This window comes from Musa acuminata, chromosome BXJ1-6 (assembly GCF_036884655.1).
Source record: "Musa acuminata AAA Group cultivar baxijiao chromosome BXJ1-6, Cavendish_Baxijiao_AAA, whole genome shotgun sequence".
NCBI classification, from domain to species: Eukaryota; Viridiplantae; Streptophyta; class Magnoliopsida; order Zingiberales; family Musaceae; genus Musa; species Musa acuminata.
Genome location: NC_088332.1, coordinates 572969 through 597674, shown reverse-complemented (window position 1 = coordinate 597674; position 24706 = coordinate 572969). Strand labels below are relative to the sequence as shown.

Sequence of the window (24706 nt, the reverse complement as noted above, 5' to 3'; positions counted from 1 at the left end):
CTCGACACGCGGGTCCCACAGGTGAGGCGAGGTCATGCGAGCGTCACCATCCGCACAAGCTTCCGGGTGAGGTGAGGTGAGATCATGCGAACCTCACTGTGGACCCCACGTCAGGATGAGTAGACCTCTGGGGTGAACGTTTTGGGGACGCCAAAAGAAACACAAAACCCATAACGAAAGGGATCCCCTCTGTCATCATGAAGGGGAGGGGAGACGAAGGAGATCATGGCAAGGAAATGAGCTGGTCTACTTACCTGCGAACGCAGCTGCCCCCACGCGTGCTCGGGCATCCCCGCTGTCCCTCGATCCCCTCATCCCCACCATCAACCCCACACACCATGGAACCCTTCCCCACCCCCCTTGAATCCCACCCAAAACCCAGACCACACGATGATGGCAGCAGCAACAGCGGCGGCAGCATCACCCAGACCAAATGATGGTGGCCTTTTCCTGCTCCCCGACGCCACCACCCCATGATGAGGGCCAATCCGCCGTCACGCTCCATCCGACGGCCGCTTTCCAATCCCTCCCCGACCTGTGTGCTTCTCCCCAACGATCCGACGGTAGTCATGGAAGCGATGGGGCGAGAAAAGGCGACGACTTTTCGTGCGTTGGATGGAGGAGCATCACGCGCAATGAAGGGGGAAGAAGCGGGCGGGGGCGGCCGCGTGCGCGCACACACGTATCCATCCCGTTTGCCTGCCTCCTTCCCATCTCCCCCCCCACGCCGCATTAATTGCCCTGCATCGGTTTTAATGGAAATGCCGGAAATATATCTCGGCTTCCGAGGTTCCCATCATTAGCTGCATCCGAAGAAGGAAGACCGAGATACATATATAGATCGGTAGGAGAGCGACTGGGCTTCACAGATACACATACCCTCCTCTCTCTCTCTCTCTCTCTCTCTCTCTCTCTCTCTCTCTCTCTCTCTCTGTCCTTGCGATCTCAGTGGTTTCGTTATGGAGTGCAGCTGAATTTGATATGCAGGGTCACAGGAAGCAACATGCCGTGGGTGTCGCCGGCTGCGAATTGCCACGGGAAGTGCGGTCGCTTGGTCGTCTTCTTTCGCGTCATCCTGTAAAGTTCTCTGTCTACCTCTCTGTTGCCGTCCAGATCTCAGACTTGACTCGAAACACATGGTTGCAGGTGAGTGAGTCAGGCTGTTTGAGATTGGTGAGAGAGGAGATCTCTGATTGCTGAGAATGCACATTGAGATCGATCTGAAGAGGCATCGAACAGTGGAGAAGGTTGGGGAGACCATAATGCATGTCAGGATCATTGCTTATTGCCAATTGTTGCAAGTTTGTCAGGTACATCGTCATCATCATCTTATGTTTCATTCTCTCTGCAACAAAACTCCCAATCAGGGATAGAATTGGAGCAGATGAATCAAATACTCTTGTAATCGTTTCCTTTGTAGGCTGAGTACTTCCGTCAGCTGCTTAAGCCCGTAACGTAGGTGGAGACTGCTGCTTTCTTCTTCTTCTTCTTCTTCGTCTGTCAAATTCCTAACTCATCAGTGAACACCACCACCACCCACGATCGACGACGGCAGTGGAGTATGAAGAGGAACACGAGATACTTTGGTGGAAAGAAGCCTCTTTCGGAGGATGCATATGACTCCACTGCAGGTGCGCCTGTTGCAGGGCACGAGCCCCATGGATTCCCTGGGCCGCTCAACAACATCCAGTTCCAGCCGTCGGAGACGTGCCCCAAGAACATGGTCATCTTCGACCAGACACATCAGCAGAGCCGGGTCATGTTCCACCCTTGGCTGGCCCACAAGCTCGGCTCGCCCAGCTTCGATGCCTACGGAGCTAACGCCCACGAGGCCGGCAAGAGCGGGTACGGCAACGACGAGGAGGAGGCGGAGGACATCGACGCATTGCTGAGTTCCGAAGAAGGTGAGGAAGATGAGGTGGTCAGCACGGGGAGGTCGCCGTCCAAAAAGGAGAAGATGAAGAAGATGGTAAAGACGCTGAAGGGAATCGTGCCCGGCGGCGACGGCATGGACACACCTGCTGTGCTTGACGAAGCCGTGAAGTACCTGAAATCTCTCAAGGTCGAGGTGAAGAAGATGGGGATGAAGCACAACTGAAGGCGGTCAAGCTTGAGGAAACCTCGAGAAGCTGTGCTGTGCTGTGCATGCCATCAGGAGAAGTGGAGATGGGTTGCTGTAGTTGTGCTGTGACTGAAATGTGATGGTCTTCTTCGTTGAGTACAGTGCTTGTATTGTGTTTTGTTGTTCTGCCATGGCATTGATGCAGGGGGAATTTCGCCCCACTCTGTTTTGATATTGTGGCTTTGTACTACAAGATTGTGGTTTTAGTACTCTGTCTTCTCTCTCTCTGTCTCACTTTTGGTTTTTTTTTTTCTTTTCTGAAAATAAAAATTATATAAAATTAATTATCTATCAAATAAAATTAATTAAAAATATATTGAGTAAAAGTTGACTCATGTTGCATATCCTCTCATGTAGATCTTAAATTTTTTGTTTCTTTTACGATTATCACTGAACCAACTAGAGAAAAAACCAGAGATACCCAAAATATATTTTCACCTTATTTTCTTATTAAAACTTAAAAATATATGAGATGTTTAATATAATAAATAAATCTTAAGTTTTAGATTTTTCTTTTTGTTGTTGTTGGTAAGGAGTCTTTTTCATAATATGATTTTTGTCACTTGCTTCCAAAATCTAAAGATACTTATCAACCTCAGTAAGATGAAAAATACAGGATGCAAATATATCTAATAAGAATTCAAATTCTTAGTACATAATTCAAATGTATTCATCATGGATTCAAGCCATTAATCTAGAGGAATATTTCATTAAAAATTTATAAATATATATATATATATATATATATATATATTCTCTATTCTTTTTATCTTATTATCTTCTATGAAACTAAAAAATTATAACCCATAGTTAAAAATGTCTGTCCCTTGGAATCGCTTCTTGTTCATATGCCTTTTTTATCAATCATAGGAGTGATTGGGGGGGTCGTAGATTTTTTCCTTGACAAAGAGGCTTAATGTGTCTGAGAGAGAGAGAGAGAGAGAGAGTGTGTGTGTGGTTTTCTCTTGACAAGCAAGGTCTTTGCATTCTTGTTGGGGATGTCCACAGCTGGTTTCGCTCCTTCAAAGTCCTGACAAGGTGGTGATGCTCCCTTTCTTCTAAAGTACTCCTAAATGAGAAGAAAACCTAACCTGAAAAAGATGGAGGATTTAAACTGAAAAGCAAGAATTTGCCTTGTAATATTACTATATTTTGAAAGAATATTATTGTTTAATTTAAATATTTTTCAATAAAACATAGATATTACATGATCGTGAATATTTATTCGAAACATTTCAATCCGACATAAGCATTCATTCACTAATAGAAAAAGTTTGAGTATCTCTGGACTTCGTATCACAATTAACTTATGTTATTATCTCTATTTGCATAGTTATAAAATTCTGATCAGATCAGTTAGTCAAATAAAAAAATTAAAAAATATATATTCATCCACCTATTCGATTCAATAACTAAATTGTTTGAACTTAGAAAGATAAAAATTTCCTCAACCTTTTTACTTATAATAAAAAAATGTTTGAATTTTTCTAAGGATATTTGGTTTTTTTTCATTATGATGATGAAAGAAAAAATTCATTATGTTAAAAAGGCAATAAGTCAGCGGGTGGACACTATGCAATTGCCACATTATCTCCAAAGACGACGACAACAACAACAGCCACAACGAAGCGGTGCTACGCGTGCCACCAAATCCAATCTTTTTAGCTACTAATCAAATCAAAGTCAGTCGTTGCTGCATGATCTATCGCCATCACCACCACAAAAGAAGTCTCCATGTTTGCTCCACGTTTCCAACACCATCCCGTGGTGCAACCTTAAACCTCTACCTCTCTCTCTCTCTCTCTGGTCTCCCAACACAAAGCATCTCCACCTCAAGGCACGAAGACTTAAAGATGCACACACACACACAGTAGCACGGAGGGTGGACTCGGTAGCGATGGCCGTAAACATCATGCGGTTGGAGAAGCCAAGTGGAGATCGCATAGTGTTGTTAATGATGACGATGCCTCACGGGGTCTTTAACGTGACGGGGGATAAAGAGGAGGAGGAGGAGGAGGCGTCCACTTCCTCAAAGGAGACGTCTTCCCACTTTGTGGCAACTGAGTTTGGCCAGTGATGAAGTGGGTTGTGGCCTAAAAGATCCTTCGAAACTTGGGTAAGATTAGGAAGAGACTCCTTTTCTGTCTACCATCTTGTGAGTAGTATATTTAGAATATGTGACGAGTGCTTTGTATTAAATAATCTGCAAGTGTTTGATTGGTCACAAGTTGATTGCAATATGTATCTATGCAATTAATATCTATGCAGTAATAGTTGCTTCGAGGTTGGAAATATTTCATATGGTGGTCCTTGCAAATTGGGTAGAATGTCAAATACGAATTTATATGCCTTTTTCTTTCTTCCATGTATTTGTTAGAAAAATATTCATATACCGGATAAAGATTGAAAAAATTGAAAGAGGACTAAGAAAGTATTGAGAGGGTTGTTGTTATCTACCCTTCGACAGACAGACATCTTAGCTTGTTATCTACTCTAACTAGGCATGTAAAATCACAAAGCTTGGAGAAAGTGATGGTCGTAGGATATATTTGGATTTACTGTAAAATTATATAAATATAATAAATTTATTTAAGAGCTGAAAAAGTATCTTCGATAAATTAGACATATAATATGAAGCCTTGACTATTAAAGAAGGTACTCTATTTACTTTATTTGTTTCATATAGGGATACCAACAAATTCAAATTGAAATTGATTCTTTCACAATTTATGACATCTGCACCAAGGATGCTTACCCACCATAGAGACTAAGGATCACCAGCAAATTAAAACAATTCTCAAAAAATTAACTTCATTCACTTTTTTACATGTTTATCGAGAATGTAATCAAGCAGCTAATTAAACTACCAATGATGCTAGAGTTAGTCGCTCCTTTTTAACTTTGGGTGAATAATTCTCTCCTAAATTTATCCCTGTATTTATCAAATGACCTTAATAGGTCATTCGGTAGAACCTTAAAGCAATGATAAACGATTTCAAATAGCTACATTAATGTATATAAAATAACAGGGAGGACTGGAAAGCTTTATATAATACTTGTAGGTTATGTTTTCTGTAGACTAAGAAAGACAGAACCGAACCCAAGAAGAGAGGATGGAAAGCCAAGTCGAGAGAGGACATAGGTGACCACAATACACTCGACTATACAACAAAATACCTGAAGCTTTTTTGGCTAGAGTTGATTGGACTGCCTAAACTAGATTAAACCCTAGCTAATTTAATCCAAACTAGAAACAGGTCTAGATTAAAAATTCCAGCCAAAATAGCAATCGATTCAAAATAACATATCCTCACCTACAGCCAAACTGAAACTAAATGAGATCACGATTGGATGCAATAAACTTCAATAAGGGGTCTTCCCGGACCGAATAGGCTTTGGCTTCACTAATTCCAATAGGAATATTACCAGGTGATTCCAACAAGCAAATCTCCTTACTTTTGAGGCTTTGCGATCACTGTCCATGATGCATGATCTGAAATTTCATGGGAGGTTGGTCAAGAATACAAAGCAACACAGCTATAGGATTTGCAAGAATGATGTGAAAAGGTTAGAGTTGCAGTCGAGAGAGGGAATACTCGATGGGGAAGTAATTATCATAGCAACATTAACATTGCTGGCACATACTACAACAGTAATGATTTCAGCTTAACAAGATTAATGTAATGCTATATATGTGGATAATGGAAGACATATAGATGATCCTTTAAATAGCATGAGCCAAGAATATAACTATCTAATGAACAACTTCTAGTAGATTGCAATAGAGAATGAGCAGCAGAATTAACATTATCTTTGGACATGAAAATACAGCATATATGTGGATTAACCATGAATGATGATGCTACTCATAATTCATAAGGCTTAGCGAAAGCAACCAGATGAAGAATCCTTTTATCTAACCTGTATAACATAATTATCTGGAAGGATAAACTGCAATAATTATATCCTTGACGTAATAACCCACTGAATAATGAGAATAACAAGTGTGGTATGCAACCTACCTTAACTAATATGTAACAGTATACAGTACTGAGATAGACAGTACAGTTCTACTAAGCCAATATACATAATATATTGATGCCATGTGCAATGTCCATATTCCTTATTCAACAGAAGTGTCCTTGATGATATATCACACATGTTCCATATCCTTGTAGCACAGTCTAAATTATATAGATCTTTTCATGAGCATCTTAATTTCAATCTACCTTCTTTGCTTTTACATTTTTTTGAACTTTGATTTTTTTGCTGAAATCATGATCTAGTTCCAATATAAACTATCCAGATCACATGATCAGGGCCAATCTCAGAACCTATTCATCTAGTCATAAGTTGTTTTGGTTCTGAGAATTCTTCTTCTTTCTCTTAACCTTTAAACCAATAAATCTACTTTAACCAGTAATACTAAGGCAATGGGTCATGCTCTGCGTTATAATATTATACTTATTGTTTCCTCTTTGTTTTCCTTGCTGCCTTTTCTACACAAGTAGTTGATCTATATGCATCCACTTTTTATCTTTTGTTTGATCATTACATTTATATTACTTTCTAATTTTCAAAGTGAAAAAATACAAATGGCTTCACAAAGGCATTCACCAGATCAAACATAGCTTCTGATGCAGGCCGAGAAGCAGTGGATTTTTTTTTTATATAATAGAAGAACCATAAAGAGAGGTACAGTAAAATAGTAATTAAAAAACAACAGAAAAATATAGGGATAACTACTAGACTCGCTCTGGCTCAAGGAGCAAACTCCCAAGATAGCACGTGGGCAATGGAATCATTCCATTAGAAAAGTAACTTGTGGTCTCGCACCACTCACACACAAGATGAGAAAGAACTCAATTCATTGATCTATTTTTTATTGATGCATTACAATATTCTAACCCCTTTTTTATAAGTTCAAGTACAAGAGTAAAAAGAAAATTATAGAAATAAAAAAAATACAATTGCATCTAATTAAATATATGATATCCTCTTTCCTTTGACAAAAAATATTTTTTATTGATTTGAGAAATAATCTTCCTCTCTTCATGATATTCTTGATTGACAGATTTCTATCTTTGTAAAAAGATGAATCTTCAATTAAGATCGGTAATCTTCAATCAATACAAAACTGATTTCCCCCATCTTTTCAGCATTTTCTTCTTTTTTCTCCTTGATGAGTAGATGATGACATATGACAACTTATTACATATGTCAAATATTTCTAGACTAATTAAATTTATTTAAATAATAAATAGACTAAATTGGTTCTGTGTTAGCCACTCCTTTTCTTTCATTCTTTCATCGATAATAATTTTCTTAAACTCATTTTGTAACACCACAGACAGGATGTACGAGAAAAACTGAATCAGTTATATGGCTAGATGGACCTATCATCACTAACCTGGGCTTAAGCATCTGGCCAGTTGTTCAAACCAAATTAATGGGCCAATTAATTACATCGAATTTCCACCAATGGCTACCGCACGACCGTAACACTTTCATGAAAAACTTTTTTTTGCTTGTATGATTGATTATCTTTGTGTTTTGCTTGGTCTTTTATGTTTTTCCCCAGTTTTTTAGGCCAAGACACTCTGCATGGTTGTGCTGCAATTTTTGGGAGATTTTTGTGTTTTGCTCGCTCATCAAACAGACCAACATGGACCAAAACAGACCCATTTTCATATGTCACAAGCTGATTTTTGGCTATTGGTCTTGTGGTGCGAAGCATCAGCCATTTCAAACCCCTAGAACCACAAGGTAGCACCAGACTGGATGGGGTTTCATAATAGTGTTTCAGTTCAGTTTGGAAAACACGGGCTTGTATGCAAATCGTGCATAGGCTCGTCAAGCAACCTGACGCCAAGTTCAATGATCGTTGTTGGACTTACGATTGTCTTTTTTTATTGATCAAAGCCCTTGTTTTATTTGTCTTCCGAGTGTTTCCTAAATTGCCTATGTTGCTCTATTGGACAAGACATTAGGACTTGTCCATCACTCATTTTCGAATCTAATCAACTTTCTCTTTTTGCAAGTCCTAGACTAATGCAAGGTTGCACTTAGGCTGACTCTAAACCCTAAACCCTTTGTGGACTTAGGCAATGCTAGTTAAGTACATTTAAGAGACCAAGATCATGATACATTCATTTTTTCCTTAGCAAGTAGATAGGGAAACATAATACTACATATGAACATTAATTGAACCACACAAGAAGATCAAACCTACTAATTTCCATTACAAAATGTTTAGCAGTAATCAATGAAATGATATACTATTACATGTGAACAGAATTGGACAACACAGTGGTTAGCAAAAATTAAAGAAGCCATACAGTAAATATCAAGAGAACGAAAACAAAGAGTCAGCTAAAGTTTTCTAATATGAGAATCACATAAAGAAGTATCAGTTCCATTAACAATTGAATATTGTGAAAATGATTCAAAAACCATCAAACTAGTCGTATTCTAGGAGAAAAAGTATGCATACAAGTTTTAATGATTTTTTAGCTTTCAAGAAAAAGAATATATATGACCTTGGAATAACACTCAAAGGCTAATTAATGCATCCTTGGATTCTGCCATCAAATATACGTCATCTTATTGTGCCAATAAAAATTTATAAGTTGTCTCCAGAACAATTAAAAAATGAGTGGGTTTATTGAGCAATTAAATAATTAAAGGATTCTATATGTAGTTCTTAAGCTTGTAACCAGCAGTAAACTCAGTGTCCACCATATAAATTGTTTCTGGATTTTGGGGAACAATGGAATGCACCTAAAAACCTAAACAGCTAGTTAAACATTAAATACTTATAGCTCAAGCTCATGCTAACCCAGAGCGGGTATCCAAAATGCCCTAGAAAATCTAAACAGAATCTAGAAGGGGGGGATACAAACAACTTCCTAAATGACAAAATGTTTATCTCAAAAGCTCAACTAAGCATATCATCCAAGAATAACAACCCAAAGTGATCTCTATATTTTCGAAAGCCACTGAAGCTAGCTACCCTTCAATTTTCTTTAGATCAATTTAATATAGGATTAAGGTCCATTTTTGTCCCTGTGGTTTTGACCATGGACCACTTAAGCCCTTATGGTTTACTCGTGTCTAAAATAACATATATATTTTAAAAAACATAGCATATAAGTCCCTATCGTCAAGTCTGAGTTAACAGACGTTATAATATGCTTACGTGACATGCTGACTCATAATAAACCATTAATATAATGACACGTATAATTTGAGTTTAAAAAGGATTAAGGTCAATTTTAGCCCATATGGTTTTGGCCATTAACCACTTAAACCATTATGATTTATTCATATCTAAAATAACCCTTATATTTTTAAAAACGTAGTATATAAGCCCCTAAGTCTGAGTTAACAGATGTTAGAATCTGCATACATGGTATGTTAACTCACAATAAACAATTAATATAATGATATATAATTTAAGTTTAAAAAAAACTAAGATCACCATCGATGGCGGGAGAAGACATCGTTTTGAAAGTGACCATCAGTAGTGGCACTGAGTCGCTGCTGTCTAGCACAGTGTCGTACGCACGAAGGCTCTCCCACGCTGACGATGACCGTAGGAGCTTTCGATCCTACCTCAGGTGGATGTACGTTGACCGATTCGACGCTAGACACGTAGTGATCTCCTAGTCCCTCTTTCTCCTCCTGGGCATCTTCGTCCCCACCGCCTCCCACTTCATCCTCTCCTACGCCCTCACCCGCCACGCCTATAACGTGGTGGTCCAATCTTTCTCACTTCCACCTCCGGCCTCTCCTACCTCTACCTCTCCACCTTCGTCCGTCGTTATGCGTCGCTTTCTCTTCCTTGACAAGATGGACATTAACCATTTTTAAACTTAAATTAAACATATCATTATACTAAAGGTTTATTGTGAGTTAGCATGTCACGTAAGCAGACTCTAACATATGTTAACTCAAACTTGACGGGAGGAGCTTATATGCTATGTTTTGGAAAATATAGGGATTATTTTAGACACGAGTAAACCATAAGGACTTAAGTGGTCTATGACCAAAATCACAAGGACGAAAATAGACCTTAACCCTTTTTTAAACTTAAATTACACGTATCATTATATTAAAGGTTTATTATGAGTCAACATATCACGTAAGCAGACTCTAACATATGTTAACTCAGACTTGACGAGAAGAGCTTATATGTTATGTTTTTAAAAACGTATAGTTTATTTTAGACACGAGTAAACCATAAGGACTTAAGTAATCTATGACCAAAACCACAGAGACTAAAATGAACCTTAACACTTTTTTAAATTTAAATTACACGTATCATTATATTAATGATTTATTATGAGTCAGCATGCCATGTAAACAAACTCTAATGCCTGTTAACTCAGACTTAACGGGAGGGGGTTATATGCTACGCTTTTAAAAATACAGAAATTATTTTAGATATGAGTAAACCATAAAAACTTAAGTGGTTCATAACCAAAACCACAAGAGTTAAAATGAACCTTAACCCTTTAATATAATGCTTTATATTGACAAATCAGAGCAAGTCATAAGCAGCAATCATATCAAGAAAAGCATTTTGTACTTTAGGTAAATGAAATGCCACCGATGGATTGGATGATAATGGGGATAGGATTAGTATTTGCTCGGTAATATCTGAAACAGATGTACTTAGTCATTGAAAGAATGAGTAATGCCAAAACCATAGCACAATTGACACTCAAAATGTTACTAGAATTCCAGAAAAAAGAACCAAGATGCACAAAGTAGTAAGCAAGTGCTTTATAAGGCATATTAGCATCCTAGATTTGTTATACATTGCATCAAACCTAAAGCATTTCAAAACAAACATAATCAAACATTCAAAATAACTCCTTTTAACCAAAAAGAAAATCGAAGATTAACTCCAAGCGGTACCAATCAGAATGCAATCAACTTAAAAAGAGCACTTATTCTTCATAATATCTAAAATGAAATGGGGAAACGTCCGGTAACCAAATACCCCCTTGACAACAGGCGAATCATGTGAGGTACGCGGGGATCTTGATGCGGATGAAGAGCATGCTCATGAGGTAGGCGATGACCACAGCGGAGATCCCGAAGGACGCGAAGGAGATGCGGACGCTGCGGGCGCGGTTGCGGTCGAGAGCAAGGTCCATCAGGATCAGGCCGACGCCGCCGAGCACAAACATGAATCCGGAGGAGAGGCCCTCGATGATGTACTGGCCGTTGACGCGGCCGGGGAGGAAGACGACGGGGCGGACGGTGCCGGTGAAGTGGTCCTGGGTGCTGCCGATGCCGGGGGGCTCGACGATGACGTCGTAGACAAGCCCGGAGACCACGGCGAAGTAGGTGAGGAGGACGAGGGAGAAGACAGTCATCGGGGAGGGGAGGGCCAGGGAGGAGGGAAGCTTCAGGCGAGTGCGCGGCGGGCGGAGGAAGCTGTAAGGGAGGATCCTGAGGAGGTGGAGGAAGGGATCCATCGAACCCTGGTCCGAGGGTTGGGAGGCACCCGCGCCGGCAGCGGTGGCTTGCTCCGATTTGGGCGGCATGGTGGGTGCTCGCGGACGCCTTTCTCGGCTTCGGCTCTCCGTGTGAGTTATCCCGATTGGGGATCTAGGGTTGGTGGTAGCACTAGCTTACACGGATCGGACCGGCACCCGGTTCAATGTAGGTGAACCGGGTCGACTTTCTTTTCTGATAATTAATCGGGGTAATATATCCCGAAAAGCCTCTCATAATTAATTTTTATTTGAGAGTGCCTATCTTTTTAAATTTTATCTATTATCTTCAAAAACTTATCAGATTCGAACCTCCTAAATCAGACACATCATCATCAAACTAATATTTTAAATATAAAAATTCTTAATTTTGATATATAAATTTGACACATTTCAATCAGATCAATAGTTTTAGAGATAAAAAAATATTGATCCTCGATAAATGAGTCACATACATCACCCTATAATATTTTAGACGTGAAAATTGTGATTAATAAGATCTGGAATGTTTAATTTTTGATAAATAAGTATAATAATATAAAATCAGTAGACACACGATCATAAAACCAATATTTTAGGTGCGATGTTAAACTCTCAACCGTTGATATGTAAATCGAATATATCGTCATCATTGATAATAAATCATTATGCAAAGTTCACGCTGAATTACCGTTTGGGCTTTGAATTCCCTCACCTCTTTTACACGTGACAGCTATGAATGAATTGGACACAGCAAGATCCAAACTGAAGCAAAGACCAAGTAACATTCACCCACGAGACACGAGACAGGTAGAAGATGACATTACTTTCATTCAATTCATTTGGCCTGAACTGTAATGACATGGCTTAAAAGACCAACAGATGTAATGGACGAACTGTAAAGAAAAGTTGGGAGTCAGAGGTCGGGAAGGGCATAGCAAGAAGCCAGCACTGAAGTCCCCATTTGGGGTTAATACATTGGTACACGACAGAGTACAGAAAATGACATTATTAGATGACGTACACTATAAAACTTGTCTTTAATCAATCATTCCGTATTACAAGAGATAGCGAGAATAAACATACCCCAGAAAAGGGGAAACCGAATTAACTAACTCAACATTTGATGAGGCTTCCTCAGTACCAGGATGAATCAATGTAGAGTTCAACTGCAGTAGTACACGAACAAAGCAATACAAGGCTATGCCCACGTCCCACTTCCATGGTAAAAGTCCAAAGCTAGAGTAGCATTAAAGGGGATAGAATGCAGCATGCCATCTTTCTATCTAAATAAATGCAGAACTCCATCTGTACACAGATGCAAAGGTTGTGTAGCTATTTTTTGGTGCTCAATTGCAGTCTAATCCACACTCCTCCAGAAGAGGGCCATCTGATTTTGGAAGGAATGGATCAATCCGTACCCACAGCAGAGAGAAAATTGAAGCAAGGAGAATGGACCAGACGATAACAATTGTAGGTGTCCGGTTCTGCCGACCAACAAGACCTTTGAGGAAAGGATACAGGTGAACGATCACCCAGAAGGAGAAAAAGAGTTTCCCAAACAGAGGTCCCCAGGATTCATATCCGTTGTTTATTGCATTAGAGACACCAGCTACCACGCCGATAAAGTTCACGATAAGCAAAGTTGTAGGAGGAATGAGCAAAGTGGTCCATTTGAATGTGTACAACTCGGAGAACTCTTCATCATCACCTGCCTTTGTTGTCACTGTGAAATTGGTGTCTATACCTGCAAGGACCTTTAAAAGCCCCTGAAACACTGCAAAAAGATGTGAGGAAACACCTCCGATGACCCAAAATTGCTCATTCCTCCACCAGTCATCAATGCCAACACCACTCCATCTCATTTCCAGGATGCTCGTTGCAAAGATACAAATGAAAAGTGACAGGAACCAAAGACTCGCCACATTGCTAAGCTGCAATTTACAATAGAACTCATTATTAGCATCAAGATATAAAAACAAAGAAATCCATTTGGAATTTCAAAATGAAAAAAAAAAAAAATTAACACACCTCTGGGGTGATGAATTTTCCAGTTAGCAAGCAAACAGCAGGCAAGGTGCAGTAGGCCAAAAGAGGAATTGATGTCCATGGATAAACAGTAGCATTAATGTACGAAAGCCGTTCCAACCATTTAAGCCCACCTCCGTATCCATACCAAAGAGGACAGTGTTTGCTTAAGAAAATTTCCACAGACCCAAGAGCCCACCTAAGGACCTGGTGGAGACGATCTGAAAGATTCAGAGGTGCGGAACCTTTGAATGCAGGTCTTCCTGGTATGCAGTATATAGATCTCCACCCATGGCAATGCATTTTAAATCCTGTTAATATATCTTCCGTCACTGAGCCGTAGATCCATCCAATCTGTATGGAAAGCCTAGCAAATTAGGAAGACACCTTTAGAATACAAAAAATATCAAGACCAAAGAGTTACCTCTTTTCCCCAGTCCGTCTTATCTTCATAACCACAGCTAATAACATGAATTGCTTCCTTTAATAATGATGCCGGAGTAGCACCTTTTAGTGTTCCACCATTCTCGAGGAGAGTAGATGCCACAAAAACAGGAGACTGTCCAAATTTCTTTTCTAGCTTCTGTTCAGACATCAGCTTTTGTTTGTCATTCTCATTTCCTGTAATCGTACTAAAAGATTAGCACATTGAAATTTTATGAAAAACACATACAAAAATTTCTGATGTATTTTCAGACAGCTGTATGGTTATGCTTTCATATGAATTAGTGAATGCCTAAAAGTGAGAAATGAATTATCAGACTGTAGGTCTAAAGCTTGTGACAGACTACGAAAAAATATATTGAGGTCAAAGCACTTGAAAAATACAAAATAGACAATAGCATGACACCACTCTTTCGGAGCATTATGATCAACCAGTGATCTAGCATGAGTTAGAGCATATAATAGCTACTTAGCTACATGAGATAATCCATGGTGGTTTACTTCAATTTAATATAACATTTTACAAAAAGACTTGTGTTTCAAACAGAGAAAATCCAGAGAAAATGAGTTGATGCCAAAGAGTTAATATACTGAAAATACTCTTAAGATGAAATTAATATAGGATTCTCTAAGAGATATACTCTCAATTATTGGGGCTGAGTAAATGGATTATGTTCTTTCTCAATGTTCGTGACCATTTGATCACTGGAACAACAAAATATATAACAAGAAACACCAGAAGGTTGTCAAACTACACATGGAAGTATTGCATCAGCCTGGTCAATTTGAATTATATATTAAAGTAGCAAGTCGTAGTGCCTGACCAGCGACAGACAGATGTACCTTGCTTGCCATCTTCAATTCCCTCCAGCGCAAGCACTGGTGCTCCATTATCGCCTCTCCAAGAACTATTCCTTCTCTTTTTCTGTTTAGCTTTTGCTGTTTTCTTCTTCCTTCTGCCAGAACAACAGCATCCACAGCAGCACCACTTAGGCCAGCAATTGCAAGTCCTCGTTGGTGGCTTCTTTGACTTTGGAGCATCATATCCATAAAGTGCCTTTCTTCTAAATGCACATCCAGTGCCGACATAAATGGGTCCTTGAATCCCATCCAAACCTTTCATATTGATCTGCATCATTTCTTTGTTAATTTCTCTAAGAATGTAAGGCATATGAACTCTTTAAACGAAGGACTTGTACAAAAATCAATTGAAAGTGATGGCAAGCCAATGCTTACATCAAAAAACACTATGTTCCGATTAGCATAGCGATCATGTCGATCAATACCATCAAACCGCTGGGGGAACTGCACATAGCACACTTTTTTTCCTACAAGTGGATCCATCATGAAGCACATTGCCTCTCGTATTGCCTTGCTATTGTTGAAGTAGTGATCACAGTCCACGTTCAACAAATAAGGTGCATTTGTAAGTACAGCAGAGACTCTAACCTGCCAAAACCAATAGAACCACTAAATAAGTAAACCTAGAATTACTGTTACATTAACACAGAAAAAATTATCCAATTGACAGTTTGGTACCAAAGCATTCATAGCGCCAGCCTTTTTGTGATGATTAAAACCTGGCCTCTTTTCTCTAGAGACATAAACCAAGCGTGGTAATTCATTCCCTTCCACATCATGCCCACCACTTTGCCCCAAAAAGACCTAAAAGGTTATGATAAAAAGCAAAAAAGTCAATTGAATTGGCAAAAAAAGCAGCTGGTTGTGTTATCACTGCAGAATATAAAGCAACAAGAGACAGACAATTTACCTGAATCATGCCTGGATGGTCACGGACATTATTTCCAGGCCATGGTGTTCCGTCCTGCATTGTCCAACCTTCTTCTGGTACCTTTTGTGCTTTTGCAACCAGTGCATTTATTCGTACCTTAAATTCCTCATATTCTCTCTGCAAAGAAGATCAAATTGTGCCAAATTATTTATGTCCATATTTTACTCACGAAAATATACATAGTATTTTTCAAACCTTGATTGCTCTTCTTTCCTTGATAAATGAAGGATGGACCTTATCCTTTAGATAATCTATCTTCTGCTGAAAATACCATTCAGGTGCACGAGGCTCAATATTGAATTTCTTACAGAAAGGAGCCCATTTCTTTGCAAATTCAGATGTTTCTGATAATGCTTCAAATGTCAGCATAGCAGCACCATCATCAGAAACATAGCAGGATACTTTTTCTACAGGATAATCTACAGCTAGAATTGAGAGAACAGTGTTTGCAGTGATTAAAGGGGGTTCCTTCATTGGATCAACTGTACTCACAAATATGTCTAAAGGAGATAGTTGAGAAGGTTGCCCTTCTTTTTCATACCTAAGAAAAAGTATAAACGGTTAGGCAAATATAAAGTAATCATCAAAGGTGAACAAAAGCTGTCATCTGGACAACCTCAACTACCTTAATGACAATCTATCAAGATAGGTTTCCCTTTCAATTGGAAGCCACTTGGGAAACTGATCAAGAATCCATGAAATAGCAAACCAGATTTCACAGATGACGGATATAAGCCACAATGGATATGCATCAGATGCAGGGTTGGTGATACGGTAATGGAAGAAGAACCCAACAACAACGAGACGAATTATGATGATCATTCTGTACGGATTTATTTGGCTAGAAGGAACTGGCAGCTTTCTTGACAATGGTTGTCTTGCTTCATCCATTCTATAGAAGACAAATTGAATGGTAAGTTACAGTAATTCTAGTCAAATGTCAAAACTATTCAAACATGACAACTTATTTGGCTTATAAACAAGCATTATTAGATACAAGCAGGACAATATCTGATGTTACCATTGCCTTGACAATATTAGAAAACAACATTTGACCAAATTTCACATCATAAATTAATAATAGTTGCAGAATCCTGTTGTACATGATAAAATATTCCAAAGTTGTGCCTAGAAAACTCAATTTCATAGCCATAATAAATAGGCCTTGTCAAAGAGATCGAACTTGCTATAAATTATAATTAATGTATCCTTTCTGTTTTATGGAAAATTAATGTATCCTAACTTCTACTCAAGCTATATTCTTGTAATAACTTGTCCAGAGATAGCAACCAGAGTATTATACTTTTCCAACTTTTCTGTAAAGAAAAGTGTTTGCCCCCACTCCATATGGCAACTAGTTTTGGTCACACTCACTTCATACTGATGAAGGGCTGTTAATATCAATTTCATTATAAAAGTAAATGACCATTAAATGGAACAAACCCATATCCGTTTGTTAAAATGCAAATTATACTAGTTGGTCAGCCTAATTTCCACAAAAATTGAACCAAATTTAAGAATTTAGGAGGATCAGGTAGCCTAATGTCTTGATGAAAAATCATGAGAAGCAACTACAGCCATGTAAACAAGAACTCGTAAATAATGAAAGAAAAAATTACAGTGAAATTCATGATTTATAACTGGTGCATAAAGTAGCTCTTTTCTTGTCAAACAAAAATTATGGAGTTCTGACATTGTGGAAGTTCTGAGCTAAAACGTACAACAGCAATTGCATCCGAAAGGGAGTTCTAAAACCATCGTAGAACTATTCAAAGATGTATAAACACAAATATCAGACTTTAGAACTAGAGTAAACCATTGTGAAAATGCTGCTAAAATACAATATTTCAAAGATTACATAAGACATTTAACAGGATTCGATGCTTACAGTGGTAAATCAGGTTCCTCGTTATCATTATTCCAACCTTTACCACCACCATCATTCCTCATCTTGTGCATTTTCTCTTGCTTCTGCCTCCAATTCTCCATCCGCTCCTTCCAAGCCACGCTCCCATATCCGTACGTCGAGAGATCCTTAGAAGGATCCAAGGATCTAAGGTGCACTGCACAGGAAGAGATTTGGCATTAATTCCTTGATAAACTAGAAAACATGAAGGATCGAAATTATGATTTCTCATCCTTCGATAAGTAGAATCAAGGTTCGCCGTATCGAGGTGTACCACTTGATACGGGTGGTATGTATTGGTCTGACAAGAGACTTGTAGGAGCGGTACATCAGTATGTCCCATCATATCATATGTTGGTACACTCGATATAGCTCGGTATGTATCATATCTATAGTTGGTCGGTACACTGGTACGAAATGATAAGACGAACCATGAGTAGAATATCCTATTGGTAGTGCAGAATCTGGAATACCTGGAAGATTGGGATCTGAAAAGGGAAGCGGATGAATCTTTTTCCCTCCACCACCCATGAATGAAGGAACGAGAGCATGCTGTTCTGGAGGAATGTCATCAACCTGGAAACAAAACGAACTCATCCATCAGTATAGAAGGGTTTTACTGCTCCCGAGGCTATGAGAGTAAGGTGTGAGCACAAGTACCATCTCGCCATTGGTGAGGAGAGGGACTTGAGGCACAGTATGAACCACATAAGGCGTGTTGATGTCACCCTGGTGGCCATAACTCACGTGGGTCTGCAGCATGGCCTCAGCTATGTACTGTGAGTCCTGCTTTTCTCCCCTGACGAAGTTGAATTCATTCTCAAGATCATCAATGTTATCCTCTTCTTCATCACCAGCCACACGAGGACACCCTGCATAGTGCGGACAACAAAATACAACAATCTGTCATGAAAGATTAAGGCTAGAGAAATCTACTACGAGAGAATTAGAAAGTCATGAAATTATACTAGGGCTTTATCACGAAAAGGATCTAGGCCACAGAGATGTACTAAGGGTTAACTACAAGAAGAACCAAAGTATAGGTGTTTGTTATAATGCCAATTACAGTGACTGGAACATAATGTGAACCAAATCATACAACCAAGAACCCACGGTGAGGGAAAGCAAATTATAGAGAGATCGACTACAATTTAACCAGGAAGGAGGCATTGAGGGCGTGCTTTTAGGTTTCTTACCCTTGAGCCGCTTGAACCTGGTCTTGCACTGGGGGCAAATCTTGTTGCCCTCCCGGCGCTCGTACTCGTAGCAAGTCCTGCAAATGGGGAAGGCGCACTCGTTGCAGGCGACGAAGAGATCCCCGTCGACGGTGCGGCCGACGTCGTCGCCGCAGATCTGGCAGATTTGCCCGCTCAGCTGCTGCAGCGGCTTCGGCTGCAGGCGGAGATCGAATCAAAACCTTCTAACAGAAAACAGAACACAAAACACAAATACTAACGATTCGATTGTTCGACGCCAAGAAGAAAAGACGTAGAAAATACCCCCATATCACCGTCGCGACGGATGACCACGAGTTCGTTCCGGTTGTGAGAGCCGGCGACCAGACCTGCGCTCGCCTCCATGCGGTTGTCGGTGATGTTTTCTCCCTGTTATTGGAAAGCCCAAGTGGGCAAGCAATTCAATTCAGAGCCGCTGCAACCTCATTCCAGCGGCGTGACCTCATCACTTCTCTCCCCATCCGCTCCTCTCTTTCTCACTCTTCTCAGTCCCAGCAGAAGAAGGGCATCGCAAAAGGGCGCAAACAACAACAAGAACGAGAAATGCAGCGGTAAATGGGAAGGATGGAAGGAAGCTAAGAACGCAACATGTGAGCCGTCACAACCCCACAAGCACACACACACTCTCTCTCTCTCTCTCTCTCTCTCTCTCTCTCTCTCTCTCTCTTTCTGTGCCGCTTTGATCCTTCATCTCGCTCATCTGCCACTCCTTGTCCAGTTCATTATGCCTCGTGTTTTGTTCTGACTTGGCCACCGACACAGCTACCGCGTCAACCAGCAAAAGACGTAGTACCCGCGTACAGTTAGGACCGATGTGTGAGGTTCAGGGACGCACCCCACTTGGCGACGAGAAGCAGTCGTGGAGATCGAGTAGGATATTAAAGCAAACCACGTGTACTATCAGATTCGGAGTTCCAGCTAACGTGGCAAGCAAAGATTGTTTGATGGACTAGGACCTGCTGACTCAGCCGATCTAAACCACAAGTTTCTTACCTTTCGGCCGGTCTAATCGACCGGTTTATTGCATGATGTGCTGATCACCCTTCTGACGTGTCCGCCGACGCAGTTACTACGTCAACCAGCAAAAGGCGTAACAGTAACACTAGATGTTCAAATCGATTCGAACCAAATGACTTAAATCATTAAGCTGGTCCGACGGATTCGAATTTATCTAAACGAAATGGTTTAAAAATTAATTACCCTAATTCGATTTATAAAGTAATTATATATATATTTTTAAAGAAATTAGTTTGATTGAATTGAGTCGATTCGAAATCTTAATCCAATTGGATGAACTCAAATAAGATTTATAAAATTTTAACATTGCTTGATCTTCAGTTTGATCTTAAAGATTTTAAGATTTTTGAAACCTTTAAGATGATTTAATTAATTGATTTAAATTGATTAAAAATAAATGATGAATTCGATTAGATTAATTTTTTAAATTAAATATCGATTCGATTTGATTCAAATCAATTAATTGAATCAAAAATTAAATTTTTAAATCGAAATTATTTATAACTTTTAAAATCAAACTATCGTCGAACCAAATCGATGATTAACCGGTTGAGTTTGATGGTGGGACCCATCCGACTTTGCGACGAGAGGCAATGGTGATCGAGCTGGGTTGATGTGTAATATCCGATTCGGAGTTCCAGATAACATGACGAGCAAAGATTGGTTGACGCAGTGGGGCCTGCTGACACAACCGGTTTAAGCCATCGATTTATTTCGTGATGTCCTGATGCCAGAAGAGATTCTCCTTTGGCTTCTCTAAATAGCTCTCTCTCTCTCTCTCTCTCTCTCTCTCTCTCTCTCTCTTATGACTATCTTCCCTGTCTGCTTAAGGTTAATGAGAAAATACTTTTTGATAAAGGTCAGTTCTCCATTCAAATCGGAGACTTGGGTGGGTCTTAATAAGCATATGTTGTGACCCACATCACAAAGATAGGAGTGACATGTAACGAGAGTTTATATGTAAGAATATATATTTTACATCATTTAGACAGGCGATATACACTGAGTCTAATCTTACTACGCTGATAGAATGATTATGAAAATGTATCAACTAACTTAACTGATAAAATCTTTGACAATATAAGTGCTTGGTTTAAATTTAATCTTAATCACTTACTCTTTATAAAAAAATAAAAAAAAACTTTTAGCATCTCTCAATAACTAAGCACTTGATACATTTTTACAATTTAATCTCTAATTTATATACAAACTATATGAATTTACTCCATCATCATGATTTAAAATCCAAATAGAGAAGATGAATACAGATACTAAAAACACAACGTAGATTCTCTCTTTCTTTTTTTTTTTTTTGAAGTTCATGAGATTCTAACTCCATATTAAAATGCAGAAGAGTCGTCAAAAAATCCCAACATCTCTTTCTTTTTCTATATGTCAATAACCCTTGAGAATTCTATTTAGCTTAAGATATTGATGATCCGAGTGAGAAGACCGAATCGAATCGATCTTTTCCTTCGGATGATTAAAATTGAACCACACGTGAAACTCCACATCGAGAGAAACATCATGATGTCGAGGGCTCTCCTTATCACTTAATTTTCGACTCTCTAATAGTCTAAGTAAATAAGGAATAATAGAAATTACAACTGATTTTAACTGAGAATCAAAAGTAAATAAAAGGTTGAGATTTAGTCTCGAAAAGTTGATTGAATTCTCGAGTTCTCTAGCAAAAAAAAAAAAAAAAACACTTTGATCAATCAAACTCATCGTCATATCCACAGTGTATTTGTTTGATTGTCCAGTTATACATTTATCCATGTTGACACCAAGATCATACACCATTATAAATTTCGACAAGTAATCTTTTTGGTTGCATAAAGGACATATGCCATGGTTGGTGGCAGGTCTTGGGTTTCATCTTCAATTTTCTTTTTTCCTTTTTCTTTCTTTGAGAGAATCTTTCTTTCTTTCTTTCTTTCTTGTTTAGAACGAAGTTTTTCTTTTATTTTTCCTAAAAAACTAATAATTACTTGTGGAGATGAGTGCAAAAATGACACATTATATCAAGGAATATCAATACAAGAAAATTGCAAGGGTCAATTCCTCTTTAACAATACATATATTTAGTATAACACCCCTTAAGTTAACTCACATCCTAAAATTAGGTAAAGACGTGAGTTAGTCTACAAGTGCTATAAGATAGTGAATTAGTTTAATGAATCAGTTATGCATCCTACCAATAGATATCATACATTTTTATAATAACAAAATACTTTAATAATCTTAAGAAAAAAAATATTTTTAAATAAATAATATATAAATCAAATAATCCAAATCACATTCAATCTAAATTTGTCAAATTCCTTTTCCTATACAACTTATAGTCCATTTTTATTAATAGCAGTTGCCTCATAGTATATAAAATACTTTTGTCACACTAAAAACCTATATCCAGCCAACTTAAAAAGATGTCAAAATGTATTTATGGTGGAAGAGGCTTTCCTTGTTAGGATGAAAATGAAAGAAAAAAAATTAGAGATTAAAAATCAAAGAATATATCTAAAGATCGATAAAAGATTTATGTGGTTCAACATTCTTTGTTTGTGTTTTTTTTTTAAAGATAAGTGGTAAATATGAGGTTTGAGCTTAGAATTTTATGATAAATTATTAAAGTTTTTACTAGTCAAGCTATACAAAATTATGCAGTAGAACTTTGATGATTAATCAGATCCGTGATTGTCATAATTTCTATAATCTGATGATCATTTTGATTGTTGCATCATTTCGGACAAAGGTGAAAATAAGAATTAAGCTTCAAGCATACTCCAAAATAATATAAAATGTATAAACAAATAAAAGAAAAAGAAAAAGAGAGAGAGAGTAAGAGAGGCATCTCCTTGAAGATTGGAATATGAAAGTCCAAAGGAACGAACAACCAAAACTTTTCTAACAAGGATTATTCTATAAAATGTTGACATGGATTGTGTTTGACACTTTGTCGGTAAACATCCAACCACCTCTTTTGTAGCCGCAAGCATTCCATTCTTGGGGACGAAGATTATGAAAAAGTATTATGGCATATCAGGAAAGTGCTCTAAAGGCTTACAATAGATTCCAAGAGTGTGTCGTCGGTGTGGTGTGGGGTGCCATACACTTTAAAAAGTAGCCACAACATTAATAATAATAATAATAATAATAATAAAAGTAGAAGAAGAAGAATCGTGATCCAATAAACCAAGTATAGATAGATGCTCATCATCAATCACAATATACATCTCTAGCGCTCTCACCCCCACCTCACGCAACCAAAACATCAAAGGCCGGAGCGAAAGCATGGCGGGGGTGGATTTGCGGCACATACTCTTGGATTTGCTGCCGTCGTCTGTTATGACGGAGCGATGTCGAGAGCTAGGTATCCAACATCATCTTGAGAAGTTTATTCCTGACCTTTGGGCCATCAGTGCAGTCATTCGAGACGCGATGATACGGGCGGGGCCGCAGCCGGACGTGGAGATGTGGATGGCGGATGCGGGTGCAGCCATTGCGGACGTCCACAACCTGCTTGACCGGATCTTGGAGTGGCCGGGGAGGGCAGCGGCACCGCCGAATCCCTTGTTGCGCTCCTTCCTCAGCATCCGAGTGGCTTTTCGTCTTTCTATTCCGCAGGAGCTCAAGGAGATGGGGCTCAGGTTGAAGGAGCTCGTCCTTTGGGGGTCTGCCTTGGACCTCCGGAAGGAGATGATGGATGCCATGGATCCATGCGATGAAGAGTACTCCTTTGTCCTAGGAGACGAAGTGGTGGGAAGAGATGAGGACAGAGATAATATTATAGAGATCCTTCAGCAGAATCAATCATCCAGCAACAACGGTGAGCCCTTCGTCATTGTCATCCATGATGAATGGTCGTTTGGATCATTATTATCCATGGGGAAGACAACCCTGGGTCGGATGATTTACCACCACCCCTGGGTGCGCCAACATTTCCATCATCGAATCTGGGTGGACGTTTCCATCGACTTATCTTTCGATCAACTAAGCATCGGGAGAGAATTTGCAAGGTCTATCACGGGAGACTCGTGCGACCATCTGCAATCGCACCAAGCTATCTGGCTACTCGTGAATGAACGGCTCGGCCAAAGAAGATACTTGCTCATCTTGAATGAAGTATACTATGATTATACGGAAGAGGGGTTTGAAAGACAAGTGGGATCAACTAAAGCACAACCTATTGCATGTGGGTGGAATCGGCAGTACAGTGATCATCACCACCAAAAGGGCTTCCGAATTTAGTGGGCCTTTAGATATATCTGGGTCCAAAGACTCCTTTTCGTTGCATGGCCTATCAGAGGATGCTTGGATAAAATTGTTCATGAGAGACAACATTCATTGGATCAACGCAGGACAAAGAGAACACTTGTACCATAAATTTGCTACTTCAATTTGCGGAGCAACAATACGAAACACTTATGGACAAAAACAATTTCTGACAAAACAATTAAGGGCGATCCCTTCCTGGCAAAGGCATTGGGCTCAATATTCAGGTACACTGAGGTAAGTCGGTGGCAAGAAGTAGCATATGATTTGTCTTCTTACGTAAATGTTAGACGTCATCCGCATATTTTGAATTAATGAGCCTCCAAAATCTTTCAACTAAACTTGCACGATTACGACTCTATGGCTCATTGTACTATTTTAGTCTGTTTATTTCTTCAAAGG

The 24706-nt window shown here is 39.1% G+C and overlaps 4 protein-coding genes across 7 annotated transcripts; 2 read left to right on the top strand and 2 right to left on the bottom strand.

The window, feature by feature from the left end:
- The first annotated feature begins 266 nt into the window (after window positions 1–266).
- LOC135582731 (transcription factor bHLH144-like) lies at window positions 267–2345 on the top strand. 3 transcript variants are annotated; one of them, XM_065185697.1, is made up of 4 exons: window positions 267–844; window positions 988–1077; window positions 1147–1310; window positions 1421–2345. In XM_065185697.1, the coding sequence occupies exon 4, from the start codon at window positions 1562–1564 to the stop codon at window positions 2096–2098; it is 537 nt and encodes a 178-aa protein (XP_065041769.1). In that variant the 5' UTR covers window positions 267–844; window positions 988–1077; window positions 1147–1310; window positions 1421–1561; the 3' UTR covers window positions 2099–2345. The 3 variants fall into 3 exon arrangements, with proteins under 3 accessions (XP_065041769.1, XP_065041768.1, XP_065041770.1); XM_065185696.1 differs by having other exon boundaries at window positions 267–1077; XM_065185698.1 differs by having other exon boundaries at window positions 267–1310.
- Window positions 2346–5382: 3037 nt separating this feature from the next.
- Window positions 5383–11745, bottom strand: LOC135675493 (uncharacterized). The gene is made up of 2 exons (XM_065185695.1): window positions 11130–11745; window positions 5383–5615 (listed from the first exon to the last, which is right to left on the bottom strand). Exon 1 carries the CDS (start codon window positions 11677–11679, stop codon window positions 11149–11151), a length of 531 nt encoding a protein of 176 aa, XP_065041767.1. The 5' UTR covers window positions 11680–11745; the 3' UTR covers window positions 5383–5615; window positions 11130–11148.
- Window positions 11746–12559: 814 nt separating this feature from the next.
- LOC135586008 (probable cellulose synthase A catalytic subunit 5 [UDP-forming]) lies at window positions 12560–19707 on the bottom strand. 2 transcript variants are annotated; one of them, XM_065185689.1, is made up of 14 exons: window positions 19277–19707; window positions 18974–19169; window positions 18438–18649; window positions 18251–18353; window positions 17760–17934; window positions 16497–16763; window positions 16067–16412; window positions 15851–15988; window positions 15619–15744; window positions 15316–15528; window positions 14923–15208; window positions 14060–14256; window positions 13639–13989; window positions 12560–13541 (listed from the first exon to the last, which is right to left on the bottom strand). In XM_065185689.1, exons 1-14 carry the CDS (start codon window positions 19355–19357, stop codon window positions 12957–12959), a joined length of 3276 nt encoding a protein of 1091 aa, XP_065041761.1. In that variant the 5' UTR covers window positions 19358–19707; the 3' UTR covers window positions 12560–12956. The 2 variants fall into 2 exon arrangements, with proteins under 2 accessions (XP_065041761.1, XP_065041762.1); XM_065185690.1 differs by lacking the exons at window positions 18251–18353; window positions 18438–18649; window positions 18974–19169; window positions 19277–19707 and adding an exon at window positions 18052–18242.
- Window positions 19708–23323: 3616 nt separating this feature from the next.
- Window positions 23324–24280, top strand: LOC135677915 (disease resistance protein RGA2-like). The gene has a single exon (XM_065190324.1). It carries the CDS (start codon window positions 23324–23326, stop codon window positions 24278–24280), a length of 957 nt encoding a protein of 318 aa, XP_065046396.1.
- The last annotated feature ends 426 nt before the right edge of the window (window positions 24281–24706 follow it).